This window comes from Panicum virgatum, chromosome 5K, assembly GCF_016808335.1.
Source record: "Panicum virgatum strain AP13 chromosome 5K, P.virgatum_v5, whole genome shotgun sequence".
NCBI lineage: Eukaryota > Viridiplantae > Streptophyta > Magnoliopsida > Poales > Poaceae > Panicum > Panicum virgatum.
Window position 1 is genome coordinate 31,101,174 of NC_053140.1, and position 23,694 is coordinate 31,124,867.

Here is a 23,694-nt window from a genome sequence, read left to right on the forward strand (position 1 = left end):
TAGTAGTACTTAAGTCCAAAGGAATATATGTGATCCTTGGAATGGACTGGTTGAGCCTACACAATGGTTTCATAGGTTCTGCTAACAAGGTAGTACACCTAACCAACTCAGACGGGATGCAAGTGACGTGCCATACTCGGAGAAGTGGACCCGACCCAATGGTTTTCAGTATTGATGTGAAATCCTTAGAAGGAGTTCCAGTTGTGAATGAATACCCTGATGTTTTCCCCGATGAACTCCCTGGAATGCCAACATACCGGGACATAGAGTTCTCCATTGACCTTGTTCCAGGGACCTCTCCCATAGCCAAGAGACCCTATAGGATGGTAGCCTCAGAACTAGCAGAGCTGAAGAAACAACTAGAAGAGTTACAACAAAGTGGTTTTATCCGACCTAGTTCATCTCCATGGGGAGCCCCAGTCCTATTTGTCAAGAAGAAGGACGGGAGTATGAGGATGTGTGTAGATTATCGTGCACTGAATGAGGTTACCATAAAAAATAAGTACCTTCTCCCCAGAATTGATGATCTCTTCGATCAGTTAAAAGGAGCCAAGTACTTCTCCAAAATTGATCTAAGATCAGGATATCACCAACTCAAAATTAAGGAAAGTGACATCCCAAATACAGTTTTTGTCACCTGTTATGGGCAGTTTGAGTTTACCGTGATGTCTTTTGGACTCACTAATGCACCTGCTTATTTCATGAACCTCATGAACAAAGTGTTTATGGATGAGTTAGATAAGTTTGTCGTAGTCTTTATTGACGACATACTTATTTACTCCAAGAGTGTCCAGGAACACGAGCAACATCTGCGGGTAGTTTTGGAAAAGTTGAGAGCGCACAAACTCTATACTAAATTCGGCAAGTGTGAATTTTGGCTAGAGAAAGTAGTTTTCCTTAGTCATATTCTGACCGCAGAAGGAGTAGCAGTCGACCCTGAGAAAGTCGAAGCGGTGTCCAATTGGCAGCAACCAACTAATGTTAGTGAAATCAGAAGCTTTCTTGGATTAGCTAGGTATAATCGGAGGTTTATTGAAGGATTCTCCAAGATAGCCCGGCCCATGATAGAGCTGCTTAAGAAGGAAAAGAAATTTGTTTGGACAGAGTCCTGTGAAAGGAGTTTCCAGGAATTGAAGAGAAGATTGACAACCGCCCCAGTACTAACCCTACCAGATATTCATCGGGACTTTGTCATCTATTGTGATGCATCCTGACAAGGATTAGGGTGTGTACTTATGCAGGACGGAAAGGTGGTAGCATACGCCTCCCGACAGCTCAGGCCTCATGAACAGAATTACCCAACACATGGTTTGGAGTTTGCAGCCATAGTGCATGCCCTCAAGATTTGGTGGCACTACCTGATTGGAAACAAGTGTGAGATATACACGGATCATAAGAGCCTGAAATATATCTTCATCCAACCAGATCTAAACCTCAGGCAGAGGAGATGGTTAGAACTGGTTAAAGATTATAATGTGGAGATTCATTACCACCCTGGTAAAGCTAACGTGGTAGCAGATGCATTAAGCCGGAAACCTTATGGACCCAATGATGCCCATCTGCAAGAGAAAATGGCACGATTGAATGTGCACATTGTCCCACGAGGCTCCAGCCACAAGCTGAGTGTCCAACCTACCCTGAAGGACAGAATCAGAAAGGCCCAAGGTTCGGACAAGGATTTAATGAAAATCCACAAACATACCGGAGAGAATAAAGCACCAGATTTTCGAGTGGACGATGAGGGAACCTTGTGGTATAAAGATAGGATTTGTGTGCCCAAAGAAGGGGACTTCCGGCAAGTGATCATGGACGAGGCTTATAACTCGGCATATTCCATCCACCCAGGGTCCACCAAAATATATTTAGATTTAAAACAAAAGTATTGGAATGAAGTCAGACATTGCCCAGTTCGTCGCCCATTGCGACACATGTCAAAGGATCAAGGCTGAGCATCAGAAGCCAGCAGAATTACTACAACCCCTACCTATCCCAGTTTGGAAATGGGACGAGATAGGAATGGATTTTGTGGTAGGATTGCCCAAGACCCAGAAAGGTTATGACTCCATTTGGGTAAAAGTGGACCGGCTCACCAAAGTCGCTCACTTCCTACCCGTACGGACCAACTATGGAGGAAAAAAGCTAGCCCAGTTTTATGTGGATAATATAGTAAAGCTGCATGGTGTACCTAGTAGAATCGTTTCGGATCGAGGAATCCAATTCACCTCCAAGTTTTGGAAAAGTCTGCATAAGGCCATAGGGACCAAATTGGATTTTAGTTCGGCCTATCATCCATAGACTGATGGACAGACTGAGAGGGTAAACCAAATTATGGAGGATATATTAAGGGCATGTGTCCTTACATACGGTAAAGATTGGGAACAGAGTTTGCCCTATGCAGAGTTCTCATACAACAATAGTTACCAGGCGATCCTAGACATGTCGCCATTTGAAGCTCTCTATGAGAGAAAGTGCAGGACCCTCTGATGTGGTCAGAAGTAGGAGAGCGTTCATTAGTTGGACCAGCCCTCATAAAGGAAGCAGAAGAAAGAGTAGCAGAAATCCGCGAGAAGTTGAAAGCAGCTCAGTCCAGACAAAAGAGCTACGCGGACAAGAAGAGACGAGAAATAAGTTTCAATCTAGGAGACTTCATCTATCTCAAGGTTTCACCTATTCGATGGACCCGGAGGTTTCAAGTACACGGGAAGTTAGCCCCTCGGTACATTGGACCGTACCAAGTATAAAGGAAGGTCGAAAAAGTATCCTACCGACTCCAACTACCAGAAGGAATGGCAGACATACACCCAGTGTTCCATGTCTCACAATTAAGAAGGTGTTTGAGGGTACCCGAGACAGAACACGTACCAGTGGAGGCTATAGATTTGCAGCTAGACCTGCGATACCAGGAAGTACCGATCAAAATTCTGGACACTGTCACTAAAAGAACAAGGTAATCAGAAGTACGGATTTGCAGAGTGCAATGGAGCAGACACGGAGTAGAAGAAGCTATGTGGGAACGTGAAGATGCTCTGAAGAAGGAGTTTCCCCATCTCTTTAGAAACCAGCCGAATCTCGAGGACGAGATTCTTTTTAAGAAGGGTAGGTTTGTAACATCCCGAAAATTCACCCAAATAAATTACTCGCTAAAAATGAGTTTCAAAATCCTTTCATCGCCGAGCTCGAATCTGGTTCAGCGATTCGTCACCCCGATACTAAACCCAATCTCCGTCCCGACACGGAAATCAATCATCGCTTGAACTTTCCCTGTTCTCCTCGTTTCTCATGCGCGTTGCTTCTCGTCGATGCCAAACCCGGCTCGCGACCGACGCCGCGAATCCCGCCGGCGCCTTCCTTTCTTTTTCTCCTTTTTCCTCTTTTTCCCTTTTCTCTTTTTTTCTTTTTCTCCTTTTCTTTTTCCCTTCTCTTTTCTTTCTTCTTCTCCTTCTTTCCCTGCACACGCACGTTCCTGCTCCCTGCTCATGCGCGCTCCCTGTGTTCCCTGCCCACGCGCTCCATGAGCCCCGAATGCTCGCCGCGCCGCTCATCGTTCAGCACAGCGCCGCTCGCCCCTGCCCGACCCGTCCCGTCGCTCTGTGCCCACCTCGACGCGAGCGAGCGAGCAGAGCTCGACGCCGGGCACAGCGACCCGGCCACGCGCCACACCCCCCGGACGACCGCCGCCAGCTACGCACCACCAACCACCCCCGCACGCCGTCGCCCTCGACGCTCGCGCCGCTCCGTGACACCCAGGTCGGCCCTACCACCATTAATGGCCGCCGAGCTCGCCATCCGGCTGCCCGGCATGCCCTGCCCTCCCCACCGCCTTGCCCCGCCTATAAATAGGCTCCTCACGCAGCCCATCCCCTCCGCAACTCCACCCGCCACCGCACGCCCTCCTTCCTGCGCCCCAGCGCCGCCGCCACCGCCACCGTAAGCGCCTCCGCCCGCCGCCCGCCGGCCCTCGCGGCGCCGCCGCCTCGCTTCGCCCCAGCCCGAGGTAGTAGGGGGAATCGAAACCCTCGACCCCCTCGTGCTTTTGCCCCCCTCCATGGCCGCCGCCTTGCCCTAGCTCGCCGGTGCTGAGCACCGCCGTACGCCCCCCTCTATTCTGTTCGGGAGAGAGGAGGAAGAAGGGCACTTTTGCCCTTAGGCCCCTCCCTTCCTTCCATTTTAATTAAGAGCCCCCCTATATGTCACTTTTAAAGAAAAGCCCCTTCTCTTTTATTTATTTAGCGAACTAGTCCCTACACTATATAAACAAAATTTCAAATATACCCCTACCCCTTTTCAGAGTAACCCATGTATTCCCAGAAATTATAATCAAGCCCTTGCCATCTCAAAAATAATTACAAAGAGACCCTTGAACCACGTTTAGCCCCTAAACACCTCGTAACTTATCATTTCAAGCGCCAAAAATCCTCCAGTCATCCCGAAACTCGACCACGCCAATTCTGAAATACTTCCAGCCGTGCCATTAGAAAATCGCCCAAAAATATTCTTCCTATCTTCATATCTAAATTTCTTCTGATTCGAGCTCAACGGTAAAACCTTTATTTCTTCTTTTATTTATTGTGTGTTTTGTTTGTGTGCGCCGTAGACACCGATGTGAACGAGGGAGAACCCGTCGAGGAGTTTGCCGAGCAGTACCACGAGCCGGAGCCAGAAGACCCGTACCGCGAGCAGGAGCTCCCAGAAGGCTTCGAAGACGGCAAGTTCAATCTCTTCCTTTGATTGTTTATTTAACCCAGTTTTATAAACACAACCTATAGGGCCTGTTTTACAAAACTGCATATGATTTACTACTAAAACCCCTTTGGATAGCCACCCCTTGATTGTTATGATCATTTCTTGATAACCTATACTTGTCTCTAAATATGATATGCTCTGTTTGGATAATAAGCACTGCTAGAACGCCGCTTAGGACCCTGTGCTCATTTTATCACACTTAAAAAATATGGTACACCATGTTTTATAAAAAGGGAAATGCGTGAGTCTGTGAAAAAGGGAAAGATGGGATATTTAAGAAACTAAAGAAAAAGATGTTAAGATGGGATGGTTGAATGGCATTCCCTGGGTGGATTGTCATACATTGGAGGCTCGTACCATTGTGGTAGAGCAAGAAGGTTGGGAGATATCCATCCTGTCATAATTAAGGACCGAGTTGATGTGTCATCTTGCCTAACTCAACTACCGTGCAAACCACTCGACCATTGTGTGTGGCAACGGCTTAGCATAAACCCAACTAGTTAGTCTGATAACCATCACGAGAGCTGAGAGCAACAGGTGATCAAGGAGAAGGGATAAGGTCGTGGTGACTTATGCCCCTGTTAAACCTCAGTGATAGGTCAATGGCCCCTTGGTAGAGTCCGTGATGGCTAGTCAGGTCTAGCTAAGGTGGGTAATGGCTTTGTTGGGATCTGCACCGACACTAAGGTGATCGTGCTGTAATACCCCACTTGTGGGTAAAGTTGCACACCTCTGCAGAGTAAAAAAACCCTATTCGAATAGCCATGCCCACGGTATTGGGCGAGTTACGGTTTGGTCACACAACTAGACTTTTGGGAGGGATGTTTTCATGGTGTGAGTTGTTTTGGGAAGGAGTTCGGCAGTTGTGCCGTGAGCTACTGTGGATGAGTTGTCCGGTAGAACTAACACTTGGTTCCTTTGTGAAGGATCAACCCCACTCAATATTCAGTTAATAAAGAATTGCTTTTCGAAAACTCTTTTCAAAAATAAACCCTTGCATGTGTAAAATCTAGCTTTACTGCAAATAAACTTCAGTCTTATCCTTGATTTATCCTGTACATATCTGTGTTATCCCCCCCCCCGTGGATGGAGTTGGACTTGTTGAGTACTTTCGTACTCACCCGATATATATTTGTGGTTTTTCTTCAGAAGAAGATCATGTGGTGTTGGCCTTTTGCAAGATGCTTCTGCTAGCGCGTTGTTGACGCTCACTAACGACCATTTCCAGGCGTCAACTTGATCAGAAAATCATGAGAGTTTGCATTTCTTACACGCATCCTTATCCAATAAAGTTCCTAAATCACAATTTACCTTTTAGAATATGCAAATTGTGTTTTCAAGCTAATATGCAGGTTACAAGCACACTTTGGCCCGACACAAAATCACAGAAAATATCAGAGTACCGATTCAGGCTCAAATGGACCAAGTGAATCCCAAGAACTGAAGCAAACCCAGTTGGGGCAGGCCGTGTGTCAACTTTAGGACAAGGGGAGGCCAAGACAAGCCCACTCCAGGAAGTTGGGGGCAGTTGGCGGCCCGGGCAGGCCGACCGACCTACCTGGTCGGCCGGCCAGGCCCGTGGGCCCCACCGCCTCAACCAAGGCACATGGCGCTTCCCTGTTGGCTCACAACGTCGGTTTGGGGTGCTGCGGTTGGTGGCTCCCTGCAATAAATAGAAGGGGGGTAGAGAATAGAACACACACACACACACACAAACACACACCACACACCTCTTCCTCTCTTGCATTCTTTGCATAGTCTTTAGGCTTAGTGGAGTTTAGGAGAAGTTTAGGAGTCATCAAGTCGCCGGAGTTGCTCGAGAGTCTGGTATGGGTTCATCTCTAGCTCTCTCTTGTAATATTCGGTCGTTTGTAATAGAATTAGACTATGGTTACTGATATCTGCTTGAAGTATATTCTGAGTTATCGAGTATATGCTTCTTGTCATGGTTGCGTTATTATTCAATGCTTGCATTGCATGATCGCCCTGTGCTGGAGATGGTTAGTCTTTTATTCTTAGAACTCTATCAACTGCTCCAGTATTCGTATGATTGCTCTAGTGTGTTGTCTGTCCATCCGGAGGGTGGGGGCTCCGCGCGGGACACTAGAGTATTCCTTCCTAGTGTAGACATGGTGTCTAGATTAGCTAAGAGTTGCTGGATGTCAACTATACCCACGGTTTGTAGAGGTAGCCGGTAGGTGGTGACAGCCCTGTCCGTGACTTTTAGTAATCCTCCACATTCGGTATGGGGGGTAGGAGGTACATAAAGTCGCCAGGGTGTACGGGCTCCTCCCGTTACTTCGATAGCGATCTCCCTGTTGTGTAGTTTAATCTCTGACGAGCTAACTAATGAGAAAGTGTAGATATAGCTAGCCTAGCACAGCTGACTCGAGCTCTGACTTTTACCTTGCTCCCGGCCTAAAGTAACCTTTATTCTTTTATCCAAGAGAGTAGTTTGTGTGTGTGTCACACTACCTCCTACCATGTTATTATCTTACCCCTGTTTATGCTTGAGAATATTCAATCTAGATAGAGCTCACCAACTGATCTATATATTCTCTCACTCATCGTCTTCCCTGCGGAAATATAAATGACACCCCGGTATACTCTCGGGTAAAATGCTACAGTGGTATTCCGTGCGCTTGCGGATCTATTCGTGGTTCATGAAATACTGCCGTCCCAAATTGGCGTCTGTGGGCGTCATCGCTAGGTGACGTTGGTAGGCGCCAACAAGCATTACTCTGAGCTCGAGTTGGAAACCGTCTGGGTCGTACATTGGTGTATCACCGTAGCTATTTTATTTCTCATTATCGTTTGTATCGAGTGTCCTCCTCCTCAAAAGTTTGTACGGTGACTGAACCATCTATTGAATAAATGTGTTATCAGCCTCCTGAGACTGATATTTGTATCACATTTAGTCTCTACTTATGTGGGGACGCTTCAGGCTTGCTATGCGAGTAGGTGCTTATATCAATTTTACTAATGATGGGACTCGTGTGTATTGTGAAGCTTGTAACATTCCTAAGATTTTAGACAGAGATAGTACAAATTGGAATGATTTGATAACTAAAATTGGTTTAGAAATTAAGCTAGGCTCTAAACACAAGTTGCGTGTCACTTACTGGGACAAAGTGACTCGCAACAATGAGGATATTGCATCTGACCAGAAATTGCTTCATGCAATTGATATGTATTGGGAGATAAGAAGGCTCTCAATGCAAGTGCATGTTATGAAAAAGGATGACTCTAATATCATATCTGACATTGGCCGGCAACAGAACATGCCATGTGTGTTGCAGCAAAGCACTACTCCACTTGAAATTGCATCAGCCCATGTAGAGCCTCCACTTGAAATTGCATCATCCCTTCCAGAGCCTCCACCTCAAGTGGCTTGGATTGGTGATGATGTGGAGTATGTTGGTTTGAATGATGAGGCCTCTTATGAGGTTTTGATTTCTGATGATGAATCAGATGGTGTAGTAGTGGGTGATGGTTTGGATGATGACTTAGTTGTGGATGATGAAAGGGATTGTCAGTCAATCATCCATGCAACTGACTTACAAAACCCGACAATTCAAGTTGGTATAACTTTTGGGGATGGTGATACATTTAAGAAGGCTATTAGGCAATATGTAATAAAAGGTATATATGAAATTGCAGCTCCATATTCTGAAGCTACAAGATATAGAGGTTACTGCAAAGCTGAATGGTGCAAGTGGCGGATCCATGCTTCATAGTTGCAGGATGGAAGGACTTGGCAGGTAAAGATGTAATTTACATTGCTGCCATGAATATAGTTTCATGATTTTACATAATTTTTGTGTCTATTTGGTGCAGATAAAGAAAATGCCATATCAACACACTTGTCAAAGTACTGGAAGAGTCGAGAAGAATAAAATGGCAACCAATCACTGGGTCAGGGATAGGGTTCTTAACTGGCTTGCAATAGATCCTACAAAGGGGGCTACATACTTGAAAGAGAGGCTGGAGGAAGAGTATCACGTCAAGTTATCATATTGGTTAGTGTGGGATGGAAGAAAAATGATTTTGGAAGAACTGAACGGCAAGTGGGATAACAGCTTTGAGCATGCTGAAATACCAGAAGAATAATTATCCTTTGTTGACCCTTTGTGAGTGTTAAAATTGCATCTTTATGAGTTTACACCTAACTTGCAGATTTCTGCTGCTAACTTATACATATAAACAACTTGCAGTGCTACACCAAGTAGAGCTATTACTGTATCTACATCGAGCCCTGTGACAAAAAGCTATTGCATTGTGCTTGTTGAACTATGTTTTAGGTTCAAACTACAATTTCACATGGTTCGATCATGCAGTATGTCAAGGAGGCTGCTGGAATTTGAAGCTTCTACACCAACTAGAGCTATTATTTCTACAAGTACACCAAGCCCTATGACAAGAAGGTAATGTATCTACATTTTTTATGTCTTTATGCTTATCTTCTCTATTCATTTGACTGAATTTGTATCCATTTATAGCCGTAAGAGGTTGCTGGAACTTGAAAGAAATATAGAGCCTGTTGCATGTCTGGCTCTATCTCCATCTCCCGTTGCTGTCAATGAGAAGGGGAAAGCAAAAAAGTTGAAGGTTGTGAGGTCCAAGAAGACATAGTATGTAACAACGAAAAATATCGCGGGCTATTAAAAATAGCGTTTGACCTTTTCTGGCCGCTATTGGCGCTATAGTGCCGCTATGGCCACGCTATAGCAGCAGCTAAGCGGAGTAGCGTTAGCTGATTGCTGCTGCTATAGCACCGCTATAGCGCGCTATTTGTTTACAAGTGACAGAAAAAATAAAAATCTATGATAAGTTGATAACAAAATAATAGCCAACATAATTCATGAATTTTCAACATAATCCATGAGTTTTTAACATAATAACAGCCAACATAATCGATGATAAGTTGATACTTGATAACGTAAGTCATAAATGCAATAAAAGCTAGATAAGTTCATAACAGCCGGGCCTTTTTTTATGAAGTAACGGGCTGCACATTCTATTTTAGGCCTGGTAGCAATAGCGGAAAAATAGTGGTGCTATGACGCTATTCGCATTTAGTGGCGCAATAGCGCGAAATAGCGTCGATAGCGCCAATAGCGTGAATAACAATAGCTTCGCAACACTTGCTTCGTCCCACTATAGCGGCGCTATAGCACGAAAATAGCGCGCTATTTTTTTTTCCCATGGTATGTAATTAGGATCTAGCTTCGTACTACTAGATAACCAAATGTGGGTGAACCTGTTATTTTGTGTGCTTGGAATGTTTCTGAACATGGGTTCAAGTACTGTGCTGAAATGTTCTTAAAACACTGCTATAATGTGGCTGAAATATTGTTGGAATGTTGCTGAAATTATCATGTCATTTTATTGCTAAAATGCTGGTTTGAAGGGCAGGGGTATTCTTGTCCAGAAATTTGTGTTTTCTTACCTCTTTGAGTTCGAAATAGTATAATAATGTTTATAGTGTCTAGGAGTAAATTGTCATATTCCAAGAGTGTGTTGAGGCCAAGCCAACCTTTTTTAGTGGCCTGTGGTAAAAGTTACTTTTGAGTAGTGTCCTAGAGCAAATTTTGCCAAAGATTTGGGTGGATGACTCTCTCACTGTACATAACCCAAAGTCTGGAATGGGTCTCTTGTTTGGGTTGCTGCTGTTGGAGACAGTCTTATACAACCGCACTCCCTCCCGCGATGTCAAGCCAGGTTGTATTGGGCGGAAATCTCTCTCTCTCTCTCTCTCTCTCTCTCTCTCTCTCTCATGGAGCTCCACCCGAGGGGCACGACGGCTCTGGCGGAGGACGGTCGTGGCTCCGCCCTGAGCTCCCCACGGCGCCCGCGCAAGCAAGTCCTGCCTCGTTGACGAAGTGGGCACCGACCGCCGCCGCACCCCTCAGCGCGTGGGCGGAGAGCGACGAGGCGTTGGAGGCCATGGCGACGACAAGGAGGCGCACGACGGCGACGCGTGCTGCTGGAGGTTGGAGACCTGGATTAACGAAGTGGTGACTCCTCACTCCTCACGCCGTCCACCTCCACCCTTCTCAATCTGGCGGTGGCGGACCTCGATTCGGTGCCAACGAATCAAAATCCGGGGGTAGCAAGCTGGTCGATTCAGTGCCGGTGAACCTCAACGCGGCAGCCACACCTCGATGACAAGCTCAGGCGGCCATGGCCACACGCCAGTGAAGGAAGGGTCGGAACCGTGGAGCTCGTACGTGAGAGAGAGAGAGAGAGAGAGAGGATGGTCAATTTCCAATGCTAGTCCGATTTGGTATTAGTGCCCAATTCAATTCTAAGAGCTCAATATCTACATCCCAACGGATAGGCTTGAACACAACTATCTGCTTTTCCAAACAATAATGTTCTGGCACATTCTCAATGAATTTGAATAGACTGGTTTAAGTTTTGAAATATTCCCTTTGCTACCACTAGCTGTAGTAATCTCACCATGTATGGTCAATAGAAAATTTTAAAAAGTGACGCTAATGTGTAGGTGCGGCTTTCAATAGTGTCAATCATGCCAAATATTGCATTGCAGAAGCGAAAACATGTTTGACCTTACAATGATGAATTTTGAAAAAGTGATAAATGATCTAGGGCATGATGTTGATAAAAACTTAAAAGTTAGCTAATGTAAATATTACAGAATACTGAGTAGCTTTGATCTGCCTATTCCATTAGTGTGTATAGAAGTCCTCGTGCCCATTTACCTAGGTGTTCCATTCTTATTTTCAATTCCAATTACCACTATATGTCACCATACAAAGGCAAAATATACAGTGATAATTCTAATATATAAACTAGTAAGCTCCAAGTATTTCTAATGTAGTAAACCTGATGAAAGTACACTACATACGTCGAAAATCGATCACTGCAAGGAAATCCATGGAAGCGAACTTGGAACTGGTGCCTTGCTTTGCTGTCCAAGCTAGCTGGTGAGAGGAATGGAACTGATCATTCGAACTCGCCGATATCCTTCTGACCGGCAAGGATCCTTGATATCTGGAGGCCCCGGCTGAAGGCCTGGTTGAACAGCAGCCGCGTCTGGAACTCAGATACGAAGGGAAACCACGACAGGAAGCCTATGGGCAGAAAGAGGATGAGACCCATTATGTTTTCGTATGACCTCCCGAGCTCCATGATGGAGTCCCACAGTATGGTCCTCCTAAGCAATGGTGAACATGCTTGCCCAATCTGCGAGTGAGAAATCAAAAATTAATTTGGTAAGAGTGAAAAAGATGACATAAGCATATCAGGACGAAATTTGCTGTTAGAAAAAAGCTTGGTACTTTTGGAATGACACAACTGCCTAACATGTTGCGGATCAATGGGCATTCTTATCAACTGCATCTTTATGATTCTCTCAACTCATTGTGGCATCGATTTATTTTGCATAGCCTTGCCTATATCCTCAATGCATTATAGTTTAATCATCACGTTTGGGACTATTTTTATTCTATTTCCTAACAGATCGCTCAAGCATGGCCATTTTTTTTTCTGATCCATTCGTGCGCAGGTCAGAATGCTTTTGAATAGTTTCATACATGAAGAGCTTGAAGTAGCAATCTATTTGATAAGTGGAGGGTTTCACTCACCAGAAGAATGCACCATCCAGTAGGCAAGAACCCAAGGATACTAGCGAAGACATCAGAAATAGTAAGGTTTAAGACAACAAACAGGACCGCCATCACGGATACAAAGCCAAGGAAGAGAAGACCCTTGAGAATTCGGAACATAAGCTGCAAATCTGTTCCAAATTTCTGCCGTCCTATTGAAACCATCTATGAAGAAAATATGGTCAGTAGAACTGTTAAGCGTACGAGGTAGCTAGGCAAATGAAGGGCCACGGTCTTACCTTCAGGACTACCAGAACAAGGAGCATAACCACCCATGACACTGCATATACCTATAAAGGAAAAATGACATGACTTTAGAATACCTGGGGAATCTACAGATTATAAAAAAGAAAGAAAGCAGATTCTGTTAGACAAGTTACCATAATGCTTCTATTGTGACGTGCTACTGCTATGTTCAGATGGTAGACAATGCCATACTGGTAGATCAAGAAACGAAGTGAAATGATAATTTCCAACAAAAGGGCTCGGATGCTAGTCTTCCTGAGGTGATCCTGCTCACTTATCCACCAAGCTTCCCAGCTTTGTTCCACAGACATGCCGATACCCCCTCGGTTGCCCATCCACTTCCTCCAATCAGTCCAGTCGTCAACTGTCTTCTGCCACTCAAAGCATGATGGATTGAAGATAAATGGCGCAAAGAGCCATGAAGCAACAAGGAACCATATTGAGCAAGTAACAAATAGGTATAGGTTCGAGCTGCGATAGGATCTTCCGTAGACTAGGTATACAACCAAAAGTATCAACAGTTCCAGTCCTTTAACAAAGTGGCTACGGGAGTACAAGCGGTAATTTTCAGCAAACTTAGCATGATACACAACAAATCCACGGCCTGTAGGTCTGTATTTTGCACCACCATGGAGTATTGTTCTCCCATAGTAGTGGGTTTTGGTGCCAAGCTGGAATGTGAAGAACATAGAGGCCAGTTGAAGCTGCATGATTACAAACTCTCCTAATGCTGTGCGGAACCCTTTCTCCAAGCCAATTTCCATGACCATAGGGAGGACAAGCAGCAAACCTAGCTGGAAAATAGACTGTGAAGCCAGCGCATTTTCAAGAGCCTTGACATTCTGCTGATTTCGTGGATCCATCAGAATAGATTTTTCCAGACCACTCATAACAAGATAGAGTCTCCCATACAAAAATATATAGACAGTAAGAACAGTAACCTGAACAAGGAACAATGAATCAGTTTCATAAAATATGCAGGGTGGAACACTACATTTAGATACCGAGCTTAAACTATCTTAGTCACAGAACTTTTTTTTCTCGAACACGCAGGAGAGCTGCATATCTTTGTATTAAGAGAAAAAATATAACTTTGATTTGAGTATAAGGACACCAAAACACACTCTACCTTTGTTGGTAATAGAAGAAATACTCAAAGGAACCGATTTGAACAATCATTAGCATGAAAGATTATCCAAAATAGGTCTGCTTGAAAAATTGAGCATACTAGTGATGAGGAAACAAATGATATAAGGTTAGATTATCTCCACTTGTAACTGTGGATACATTTTCAAGTGGCTAGGGTAACTCAGAATAATATTTCCTTTTCTCCATTAAATTTTGCAAATAAATTCTGTAGTTTAGGTTTTCTTTAAGTTCCAGTAAAGCTCTTGCTACCTTTTGCGCAGAGGAAGAAATTTATAGTGTAATCATTGACCATAAGTTTCTAGAGATCTTCAGTTATTGTTGTAGTTTCTTACCATGCTACTGAAATAAAACCCAACTGTAGTGAAATAGAAAGACAGCATTCTGTAGAAGTCAAATCTCCGTCCCAGCCGATAGATGTCACGGCTCAATGTTTGTTCACCATTGCCGTTGGCCACCTTAGCTTCAAAGCTAGAAATCTGATTCATCCCCACATCACGCCCCTTACCGACTTGCATGTATTCGTGATGTGTAACATTTCCTCCTCTCATTGTTGAATTAAAACCTAAGAATATCAAGTTCTGTTAGTGCTGACAAGTTAAGGGACAAGTGCAAGTTGTTTATGGAGGATGGTACCTGAAAAGATATCTTCACTCAGATTTATAGTCTTTGAAGCTTTACTTATCCCTCCTCTGGTGATATGGAAGAGTCTATCAAAAATATCTGGGTGGCCATAATGGAACCGAACCCTATTTTCAAGCAACAATGAACAACAAAGACACAAAGCCTTGTAACAATAAGAGAGCAATAATATGACAGGAAGAAACATGCACTTTGCACATACATGGGCAAACATCAAAAATATCAAACCAGTCATTATACAAAAGCACAGAAAGAAATATCAAGTCTTAGTGATTTCCAGTTTTGTCTTGAAACTCTGTCAATTATGTTTGTACTATCATCTCCCAGCACGTTTCTCTCCACTGTTGAAAACACACAATCCCCTTATGTTATCTCTAGAAACTAGATCCAACGCTCTCTGCAGTTTTAGTAGACTGGAACACCAAAACTGTTCCATGTTATCCTTTATTTCACACCCACCAAATCAACAGATTGAAAGAATGATCCTAAGTTAAAACAAAAATACAGGTTGAAATAGCAATACAACGGTTCTAAGGGGTGAGCTGACATCAGGACAGCAGCTTATACACTTCTATCCAACTTCCTCCCTCCAGACTGGACCGGCAACAGCTCTTGGCCACAGTGACAAATGTTAAAGACAGTATGGGAATTCAGGATGCGTTGCAGCTTAAATTTTGAGCAAATATTTTTATTAAATTGTCCCCACACCATTTATTTATAGTGCTACAATCATATCTTATCCGAATTTGGGACTCTTAACTCTTGAAGACTTCATCTTTATTTACTCCCATCTCCAATTTGGAATAAAACTAGTATCCTATCTCCAACAACAGTACATATTCTTGGGCCTCTTTTAAATTGTATTTAGGTGTTCAATTTATCCTTCCAAATGTAGAATCTCATGAGATATAAATGGTCTAATCAACATCTAAATGTGAGTTCTCGCATAAGGGGAAAATGGGACATGTCTTCGTAAATTTGTGGTATACCTCATACAAAACCAGAAATACAAATAATGGTTCCTCATCAATATGGTTTGGCCAAGAGGACGAAGTATAAGTGGACCCATGGGAAATTTGAATAAATTTTCATTCAAATAAAACAATTGTGCAATTTATATTATTAATGGCATTTGTGTGTACTGTATAGCTATGGCTATCTGGCCCATTTGATCCATATGACCTATATCGCTTGTATATCCTCTGAAACACAAGAGGTATGGGCCATATGGGTCAAATAGGTAAGATTTGTGTGCCCTGTATACTCCAGATGGCAATAGCTATACAGTTCACACACATGACACACCCATACACTTAACATATATCAACATGAAATTAGAGAAAGATTTTCATACTTGAGAGGATTTGCCAGAACTCTTTGCCCGATAGTGACAAAACTGGTCTCTTGATTGGACATAAACCAAGCCAATGATGAAACACTAATACAGAAACACATCAATGTTATTAGCAATACATAGTTTGGGTACATTTGGCATGAACAAGGCATAATTAAACAAATATTTAGGTATATGGGCATACCTTCCAGTAAATATGTGCTCACGTAGGCCTAATATAGTGGGTTTCCTCTTCCCATATTTTCTACTCTCAAACTCCGCCAGCACATTTCTCATTTTAAATGCCTCTTCAATATAATTATCCTATGAGTAAAGTAAAATGAGTACTGCGCACTTAATACAATGTGTAAAATCAGAGTTCAAAACCAAACCTGATTCATATCAATGGCTTGGAGTGCTTCTCCCCTAGTGAAGATTATGGCGTGATTTTGGTTTTCAGGTTTCCCCTCTCCAATATCTGTTGGTTTGCCGGGAAGCTTTATGCGGTAAATTTCCTAAAACAAAATTTACAGCGCCAGCATGAAAACGGAATAAGATTTAATCATATGTACACAAAAAATAACAGGATGTTGCTAAACCTGAGCATTTAGTTGCATAAATCGGTGCACAATAAACTACTTATTACAAATATGACACTATAAACTTCAGAGAGAAGTGTGGATTTAGTAAAATATGCTTTTGTAGGTGCAACCTTAAGAAAGCATTATTCGTATGACACAGTCAATTTTTTCTATATCACTATATAACTTCATGTGTTATGCAGAGGTAAGTGAAATCTTCCAATTCTACTCGACAAGTACCTCATCATACTTTTCACCACCTTTGACAAGAACAGAATAATATGTCTTCTCAGTTGTCCCATTTCCAGTTGGAGCTTCTACCTCATCAATGTAAGCAACACGTAGTGATGGGTTCCTGTGTAATTTACAAGTCAGATGGGTTGGAGCAAGCTTACTATGTAATTACATAACCTTTGGTGCCTGGCCGGCGCTAGAAAGCTGCATGGCCTGGGCTTATTTGGCTTAATCTAGTCAGCTAGGTCAAAGTTTTGGTCATGCTCTTAATTGTTTCATAGGCTAGCTATTCATCTTTTGAACCTATCTCTGATATTTGGTCCCCATATGTGAGATGGGAGTTGTATGTGGACTATTATTCTCTCTCTAATGCAATGAAGCGCAGCTCTCCTGCATTATCAAAAAAAAACTATGTAATTACAGGGCATTTAGCTTCTGTACATTATCATGAGATTGAGGATATTCACATAGCAGCTTTTGTCTTTTAGATCCTTGGACGTCTTTTGCATGCCATAGACTTGACACGAGACAACATAGGTGAATTTGATATCAGCAAAAGCTTGTGCCATTTCAATACTAGACTGCAACTCTTGATAGGATTCAATCGATCTGTCTCGGCCAAATTTAGCTGCAAAAACCAACGTGGAATGAAAACATATAAAGGTAGACACAGATTGGAAAAAATAAAGATATAAAGATAGACACATTAATTTTACCAGGATCTTTTGTATCTTGAAGGCATTGAATTTCAAGTGCCCTCCTGTAGTACATCATTCCTCTCACTAGCAAAGTAAAGGCAAACAGTTAGAGAAAATGTTATATGTTCAGAAGCCACAGGATCGCGCTAATGATTTTACCTGTTCTGGTGAGCGTTTGACCCCTATAAGATGCCCAATGACAGATGTCCTCCATCCTTTCTTTAAGTCCTTCTTCATCCTTCGGTTTAAACTCTATCCGCTGAAGGAAGTTCCTAAATTCATCTATGGAGATACAAGAGTCATAGTGAGTCATTTTCTGACAGCAGAAATAGCTAGATCAGTTTTAGGTCTGTCATCTGCAAAATACCTGGATATATTTTCCGTAGATAGAACAGTATTGATATACCATCCTCATTCTTTTTATGAAGATCTTCTTCGGAAAAGAGCACCTCCTCTTTAAAGTATGGAGTTAAAACACTGATGCAAAATCAGAAAGTCAATTAAACAACTATCATAAATAAGAACTTATAATCAAATGCTCATGTCAAGGCATGTTCTGACAAAAATATGCTAATGTGAAAGCCATTGCTGACTTCAGAAAACAGTTTCAAACTGAGGGCCAAGAAGGTGAAGAGCCATGAAATGTTGCCAACACGAATTGATGCAGCAAAAGAGATAGGGTGAGAGATCTAGGTTGCCTACCTGAAGGACATCATGCTACGAACAGGTGGTGCCCTTGGCATTTTCATAAAAAGTGAGTTTGCAAAAAAGGTGATCCTACGCCGAGCTTCCAAGTTTGTTGGTACATATATAGCAGATTCCTTTGTTGTCAACAACAATTGAAGCCTAATACACTGTTAACACAAACTGTCACCATATAATATACTGCTCCAAAATATGTAAACAATTTTGCTAAAAAGTGTAACTACAGAAACAGATTTCTTGAACGGAACCACAACCTTCTCTCTCCAAGCAACATGCTTCAATGAGTCCAGATTTAAATTTGCAAATAGTTGTTTTTGACCTTCGTCCTTCAAGATACTGCAAGATTCGAGAGAGAGAGGGAGAGAGAGAGAGAGAGAGAGAGAGAGAGAGAAATCAGATATTATCTATGAATGAGTCTGCCCATTTCAACATACATCTTACCCTTGTCCATTTTTCATAATGTCCTGCGTGATAATTTCCATTATATCTTGCAACAGATTGGCGATCTGCGTATTTTTCTTATCAGGATCATTCTCATCATAATCCTTCTGCAAATGGAACAAACCAATTTTTTGGAATTGTAAAAAGAGCATGTGGTGCAGAAAAGATATTTATCTTTTTAAAAAAGAAAAAGAGTAGGGAGTACTAGTATAGTGGTACCAGTAGATTTAGCAGCTTATCAAACTTAGCACTTAGCTGAGGAAGCTCATCCAATCGGAATTCTCTCACGAGTGATTTACGTTCCATGCTATCTTTAATGCTTTCACGTATTCTATCAACAACTCTGTACCACAGTGCAATGCAATATCAACTAAACTAGCTGGCCACAAATTATACAGCAAAACATCAGCTCAGGGGAACAAAGAAAAGATGGCTTACTTCTTATCACTTTGTTCTACTATAATGCTGTAAAGGATATCCAATAATGTCTCATAGCATTCTATTACAGCATATTCAGTATAAGGATCCTGCTTTATCCTCTTCATCAATTCTTCATCCTTTTTCTTGACACTCTTTGCCATGTCAAGTGCAATTGGAATCTAAATAAAAAAAATACCTTAGTAATGAGCACAATAGAATTCCCACATGGTTATATTGCAGTTCAGTAGTGCATAATGTGTTTACCTTACTTGCGAGAAGGAAAGGAGGCCACTGGAAAACACTTGTGTCACCGCCAGATGATGGAACAATCAATAGATTTTTCTCCCTGCGAAACAAAGGAGACACATCATTTTATGGTGTGGCACAAGTCAATATATAAAATAAAGAAAAGTTTAACACCAATCGTGACCTATTGCTTAGTAAGTCCTCTTCCCGTAAAGAATTAATAAATGCATTCCATATGTCAGCAAATTTATCGGGTGGGGTCTTGTCCTCCTGGTGGAAAAGGTTCATTAAATCCACTATTAAATCATCAAAACAACGGTGTAAAAAAGATGGGTACAAAAAACTTAGCACCAGACCTCTTCTTGTTTAAAATGACTGCCATGATAGGGTACAAGTTTTTTGCCAAATGCTCTTGGAATTGCCTCGAATCTTGATCTTAACATCCCAAGGGTTCGGATCTTAATGGTAAATAATTTGCAAATACTAAAATCAGTAAATATAGAATGCTAGCACTCAAAAGGTACACTTAGTCTCCATCTACTAACCTCACCCAAGCGGCTGAAGGCACCATTTACTCCACCACATATTGTGGAGAAAATGGCATACCATATTTGTGTGTCCATGAAGTATACCTGTATGAAAATTAAGTTAGGGGGGATTTTTTAAAAAGAAAAAGCTACCACAAAAGCTCATAATGTATATACCATGACAATTGGAGCCCATACAGTAGTCACAACACCTAAATTATGCTGCACTGTGAAAATTAAGCATCTTGTCAGTGTCATAAACATCATGCATAGGAATTACATATAATTATACTACAATATCAAAAAAAAAATCTTACAATTTGGGAAGAACTCATGCCATTCATAAGGTGGCCTTTCCAGTGACATGATTATCCTGGTAGGCTCAACTAGAGGAGAAATCTGCCAATTGTGAATGGACATTGAAAATTTCAGTAATACTTGCATGCTCAAGGATAAACATAATTAATAAGTCTCTTAAGTAAAAAAAGAATAACAAAATAACATTTTGTAGAAAACTGTTGAAGTGTAGCAATGTAGTCTAATGGCAAAGGACATTTAATACGACAAAGTTGAAGTTACTGTCTTTGTGGTTTTAACGCCAAGATATTGTAAGCAACATGCTACCCAGAGTACTAAAGGATAACATTTGTGTTGGAGTATATTGAGCCCATGTGTATAGAGGCCCATCTAGAGGCACATGTGTAGGTACTATATATACCCACCCTTCTAGGGTTGGAGATATACAACAATTATTCTCTCCATCATGTTATCATTAGCCTAGGGTTAGCCTCTCTCTCCTCTCTCCTCTCCCAGCCGCCGCCGCCGCCGGCCGCCGGGGCCCCCTCCTCTCTCCTCCTTCCCTCCCCTCACCTCCTCCTCTGCTGCCGCCGCCGGGCCGGCCGCTGGCTCCCCTGCAGCCGCCGCCGCCTGGTTGGCCCCTGGCGCTGCCGCCTGGCGCCCTGCCGCCGCGTGGACCCGATCCGCCGCCGCCCTTCCAGGGCCGGGATCCGCCCAGGGTGCGGGCGCTGCGGGCTCTGGATCCGCCGCCGCCGCCCCTGCGGTGGTCCTTGCCGCCGTGCTCGGGCCGGATGCGGACGCAACCGCCGCCGCAGGGGCCCTGGACGCCGCCCCCCCTGCTCCAGGCGCGGGCCCAGGCGCGCGGTCATGCCCCGAGCGGTCCCCTGCAGCCGGCCCTGCCTCTGCAGCAAGCCCTGGAGCCGCCTCCCGTGGTGGAGCAGCCCGTGGAGGCCGCCACTGCCGCCGCAGGTGCCGATCTGGTCGCCCTGCGGGCCGTAGCACAACTGCTGCAGGCCGCGGGCGCCGATCCGGCGGTCCTGCGGGCCGCAGCCCAGCTCCTGCACGCCGCGGGGGCTGCTCCAGAGGACGCGGCCGCCGATCCCGCCGCTGCTGCTGCCCACCGCGCCGCCATCGCCGCGGGCAAGCAGCCCGTCGTCGACGCCACGCCTGATGCCGCGTGGACCGGGCTCGGGATGTCGCCTGCGGATGCGCCGCTCTCCGCCGCCGCCATCCGCGGGCCGCAGGCCGACGCCGCCCTCGCCGCAGCCCTCCTCGCCGCCAATTCGGAGGCTTCGGCGGCCCAGGAGCGTGTCTGCGTGGCTGCCCTCGCCTGGGAGCGCGAGCGCGCCTCGGCCGACGCCTCCGCTCTCCGGGTCGCTGAGGCGGAGCGTTTCCTCCACGCCTCCTCCGGCCAGCTGCCCGTCAACCCCGAGCCAGGCGCCTCTTCTTCCCGCCGTGCCCCGCCCGCAGGATCTGGAGCCCGGTACGACCCGACCGACCCCATGGTCGCCCAGCTCCACCTCCAGGCCGCCGAGGTCCAGAACATCAGGGCCCTGGTCTCCGTCCTCCTCGACCCCGCGTCCTCCTCCTACAGCCGCTGGCGGGACCAGGTTCTGCTCGCCCTCCACCGCTACGCCCTCGACGACCACGCCCTCGTCGACTTGCCGATCGAGGCGCGGGACGTGGCGTGGCTGCGCCTCGACAGTGTCGCCATGTTCTGGATCTTCGGGACAATCTCCCTGGATCTTCAGGACCTCGTCAGGGTCCACGGCGGCTCCGCGCGGCAGGCCTGGGTGGCGCTCGAGGGCCAGTTCCTCGGCAACGCCGAGTACCGCGCCCTCCAGCTCGACGCCACCTTCCGCACCTTCGAGCAGGGGGACCTCTCCGTCGGTGAGTACCTTCAAGCAGGCCTGGATGAAGAGCATGGCCGATGCTCTTCACGACCTCGGGGATCCAGTGTCCGATCGGGTCTTGGTGCTCAATGTCCTGCGGGGCCTGAGCAGCACCTACGACCACCTGACGGGCTGGATCGCCCGTCAGAGGCCCTTCCCCTCCTTCCTGCAGGTCCGGGACGATCTCGCCCTCGAGGAGATCACCAGGGGTCTCCCGCCCGGATCGTCCTCGCCCACCCCCTCCGCACTCGTTGCTGCTCCACCGACCTCCTCCACTGCTCCTGCCACCTCCCTGCTCGGTGCTGCTCCCGCCGGGCAGACCGGAGGAGGGGGGGGGCGTGGACGTCGCCGCCGAGGGAGAAGTGGTGGCGGTGGTGGCACCGGTGGACCTGCTTCTGGGGGTACTAGTACCGGTGGGGGCCGTCGGGGCGCGGCGACACCGGCTCCGGCTCCCGCCCCTGCCCCTGGAGGTACGCTCTGGCCATCCTTCAGCAACCCATAGTCAGGGCGCATCTCGATGTGGCCGTTCCAGGGTCCGGGAGGGGGGCCGTCCTCAGCTCCAGCCGACGGTCATGTTCACTGGCGCTGCTCCTCTCTTCGCGCCGTCCTGGACTCCGCCCGCTTAGCCCAGCCAGCAGCCGACCTGGCCTGGGGGTGGGACTAGGCCGCACTGGCGCAGTCCATCAGCACCATGGGGCTGACGCCGCCGGCCAGCACCGAGTGGATCGCCGACTCGGGTGCCTCGTTCCACACCACTCCAGATGCTGGCATTCTCTCTTCTGTCCGACCCCCACACCCCGCTTGTCCTTCTTCTATTATGGTTGGTGATGGGTCTTGCCTTCCTGTCACCGCCGTGGGTTCTGCTCCTCGTCTTTCTAATGTTCTTATTGCTCCTCAAATAGTTCACAACCTTCTTTCTATTCGCCAGTTTACTGCTGACAACTCCTGTTCTATCGAATTTGACTCCTCTGGTCTTACTGTGAAGGATTCGGCTTCCCGGCGTCCACTCATCCGATGTGACAGCCCGGGGCCCCTTTACACTCTTCGGCTTCCTGCTTCCGCTGCCTCGCCTTCGTCTTCTTCGTCTACTGCTTTTGCCGTGACGCCTTCTTCCACCACCTGGCACCGCCGGCTTGGCCACCCTGGCCGCGACGTTTTGGCTCAGCTCAGCCGTAGTACCGATGTTCCATGTACTAGGGCTCCTGCTGAGCACCTCTATCATGCGTGCCAGTTAGGTCGTCATGTTAGACTTCCGTTTTCCTTTCTTCTTCGCATGCTGCGCATGCTTTTGATCTCATTCATTGTGACCTGTGGACATCTCCTGTACTCAGCATGTCTGGCTATAAATATTATCTGGTCATTGTTGATGATTTTTCTCATTACTCTTGGCCTTTCCTTTGCACGCCAAGTCTGAGACCTTCCCCACCCTCCTCCACTTCTTTGCCTGGGTGTCCACTCAGTTCGGCCTCACCGTTAAGGCCGTCCAGTGTGACAACGGGCGGGAGTTCGATAACTCCAACTCCCGATCTTTCTTCCTGTCCCAGGGTGTTCAGCTGCGTATGTCTTGTCCGTATACCTCTCGTCAGAATGGCAAGGCTGAGCGGATGATTTGCACGACGAACGACGTTGTGCGCACCCTTCTGATCCAAGCTTCTCCCCCCCCCCCCCGCGGTTCTGGGCTGAGAGCCTCCACACCGCCACCTACCTGCTTAACTGCCTTCCGTCCACTGCTTCTCCTGCTCCCACTCCACACCACGCTCTTTTTGGTACCCCTCCTCGCTACGACCACCTTCGGGTCTTCGGGTGTGCGTGTTACCCTAACACCTCCGCCACCGCTTCTCACAAGCTGGCGCCCCGCTCAACTCGTTGTGTGTTCCTCAGGTACTCCCCTGACCACAAGGGGTACCGATGC

General features: G+C 45.7%; 1 protein-coding gene and 1 long non-coding RNA gene across 2 annotated transcripts in view; one reads left to right on the top strand and one right to left on the bottom strand.

The window, feature by feature from the left end:
• The first annotated feature begins 7,365 nt into the window (after window positions 1–7,365).
• On the top strand, window positions 7,366–10,033 carry LOC120707101. The gene is made up of 4 exons (XR_005688805.1): window positions 7,366–8,504; window positions 8,581–8,873; window positions 8,958–9,167; window positions 9,243–10,033. It is a non-coding gene; the product is annotated as an uncharacterized LOC120707101 (long non-coding RNA).
• Window positions 10,034–11,329: 1,296 nt separating this feature from the next.
• LOC120707102 (putative callose synthase 6) overlaps window positions 11,330–23,694 on the bottom strand; it is a 35,018-nt gene continuing 22,653 nt past the window's right edge. The window contains exons 18-42 of the mRNA XM_039991876.1: window positions 19,911–19,992; window positions 19,771–19,820; window positions 19,612–19,698; window positions 19,423–19,524; window positions 19,251–19,336; window positions 19,085–19,166; window positions 18,839–18,999; window positions 18,620–18,743; window positions 18,401–18,507; window positions 18,214–18,295; window positions 17,957–18,108; window positions 17,622–17,731; window positions 17,414–17,536; window positions 17,273–17,338; window positions 16,998–17,184; window positions 16,563–16,677; window positions 16,134–16,256; window positions 15,947–16,065; window positions 15,763–15,846; window positions 14,403–14,515; window positions 14,102–14,331; window positions 12,755–13,561; window positions 12,614–12,664; window positions 12,354–12,539; window positions 11,330–11,952 (exon numbers count right to left, since the gene is read on the bottom strand). Coding sequence (XP_039847810.1) covers window positions 11,713–11,952; window positions 12,354–12,539; window positions 12,614–12,664; window positions 12,755–13,561; window positions 14,102–14,331; window positions 14,403–14,515; window positions 15,763–15,846; window positions 15,947–16,065; window positions 16,134–16,256; window positions 16,563–16,677; window positions 16,998–17,184; window positions 17,273–17,338; window positions 17,414–17,536; window positions 17,622–17,731; window positions 17,957–18,108; window positions 18,214–18,295; window positions 18,401–18,507; window positions 18,620–18,743; window positions 18,839–18,999; window positions 19,085–19,166; window positions 19,251–19,336; window positions 19,423–19,524; window positions 19,612–19,698; window positions 19,771–19,820; window positions 19,911–19,992 — 3,669 coding nt within the window. The 3' untranslated portion in view covers window positions 11,330–11,712. The remainder of the gene's footprint in view (window positions 11,953–12,353; window positions 12,540–12,613; window positions 12,665–12,754; window positions 13,562–14,101; window positions 14,332–14,402; window positions 14,516–15,762; window positions 15,847–15,946; window positions 16,066–16,133; window positions 16,257–16,562; window positions 16,678–16,997; window positions 17,185–17,272; window positions 17,339–17,413; window positions 17,537–17,621; window positions 17,732–17,956; window positions 18,109–18,213; window positions 18,296–18,400; window positions 18,508–18,619; window positions 18,744–18,838; window positions 19,000–19,084; window positions 19,167–19,250; window positions 19,337–19,422; window positions 19,525–19,611; window positions 19,699–19,770; window positions 19,821–19,910; window positions 19,993–23,694) is intronic.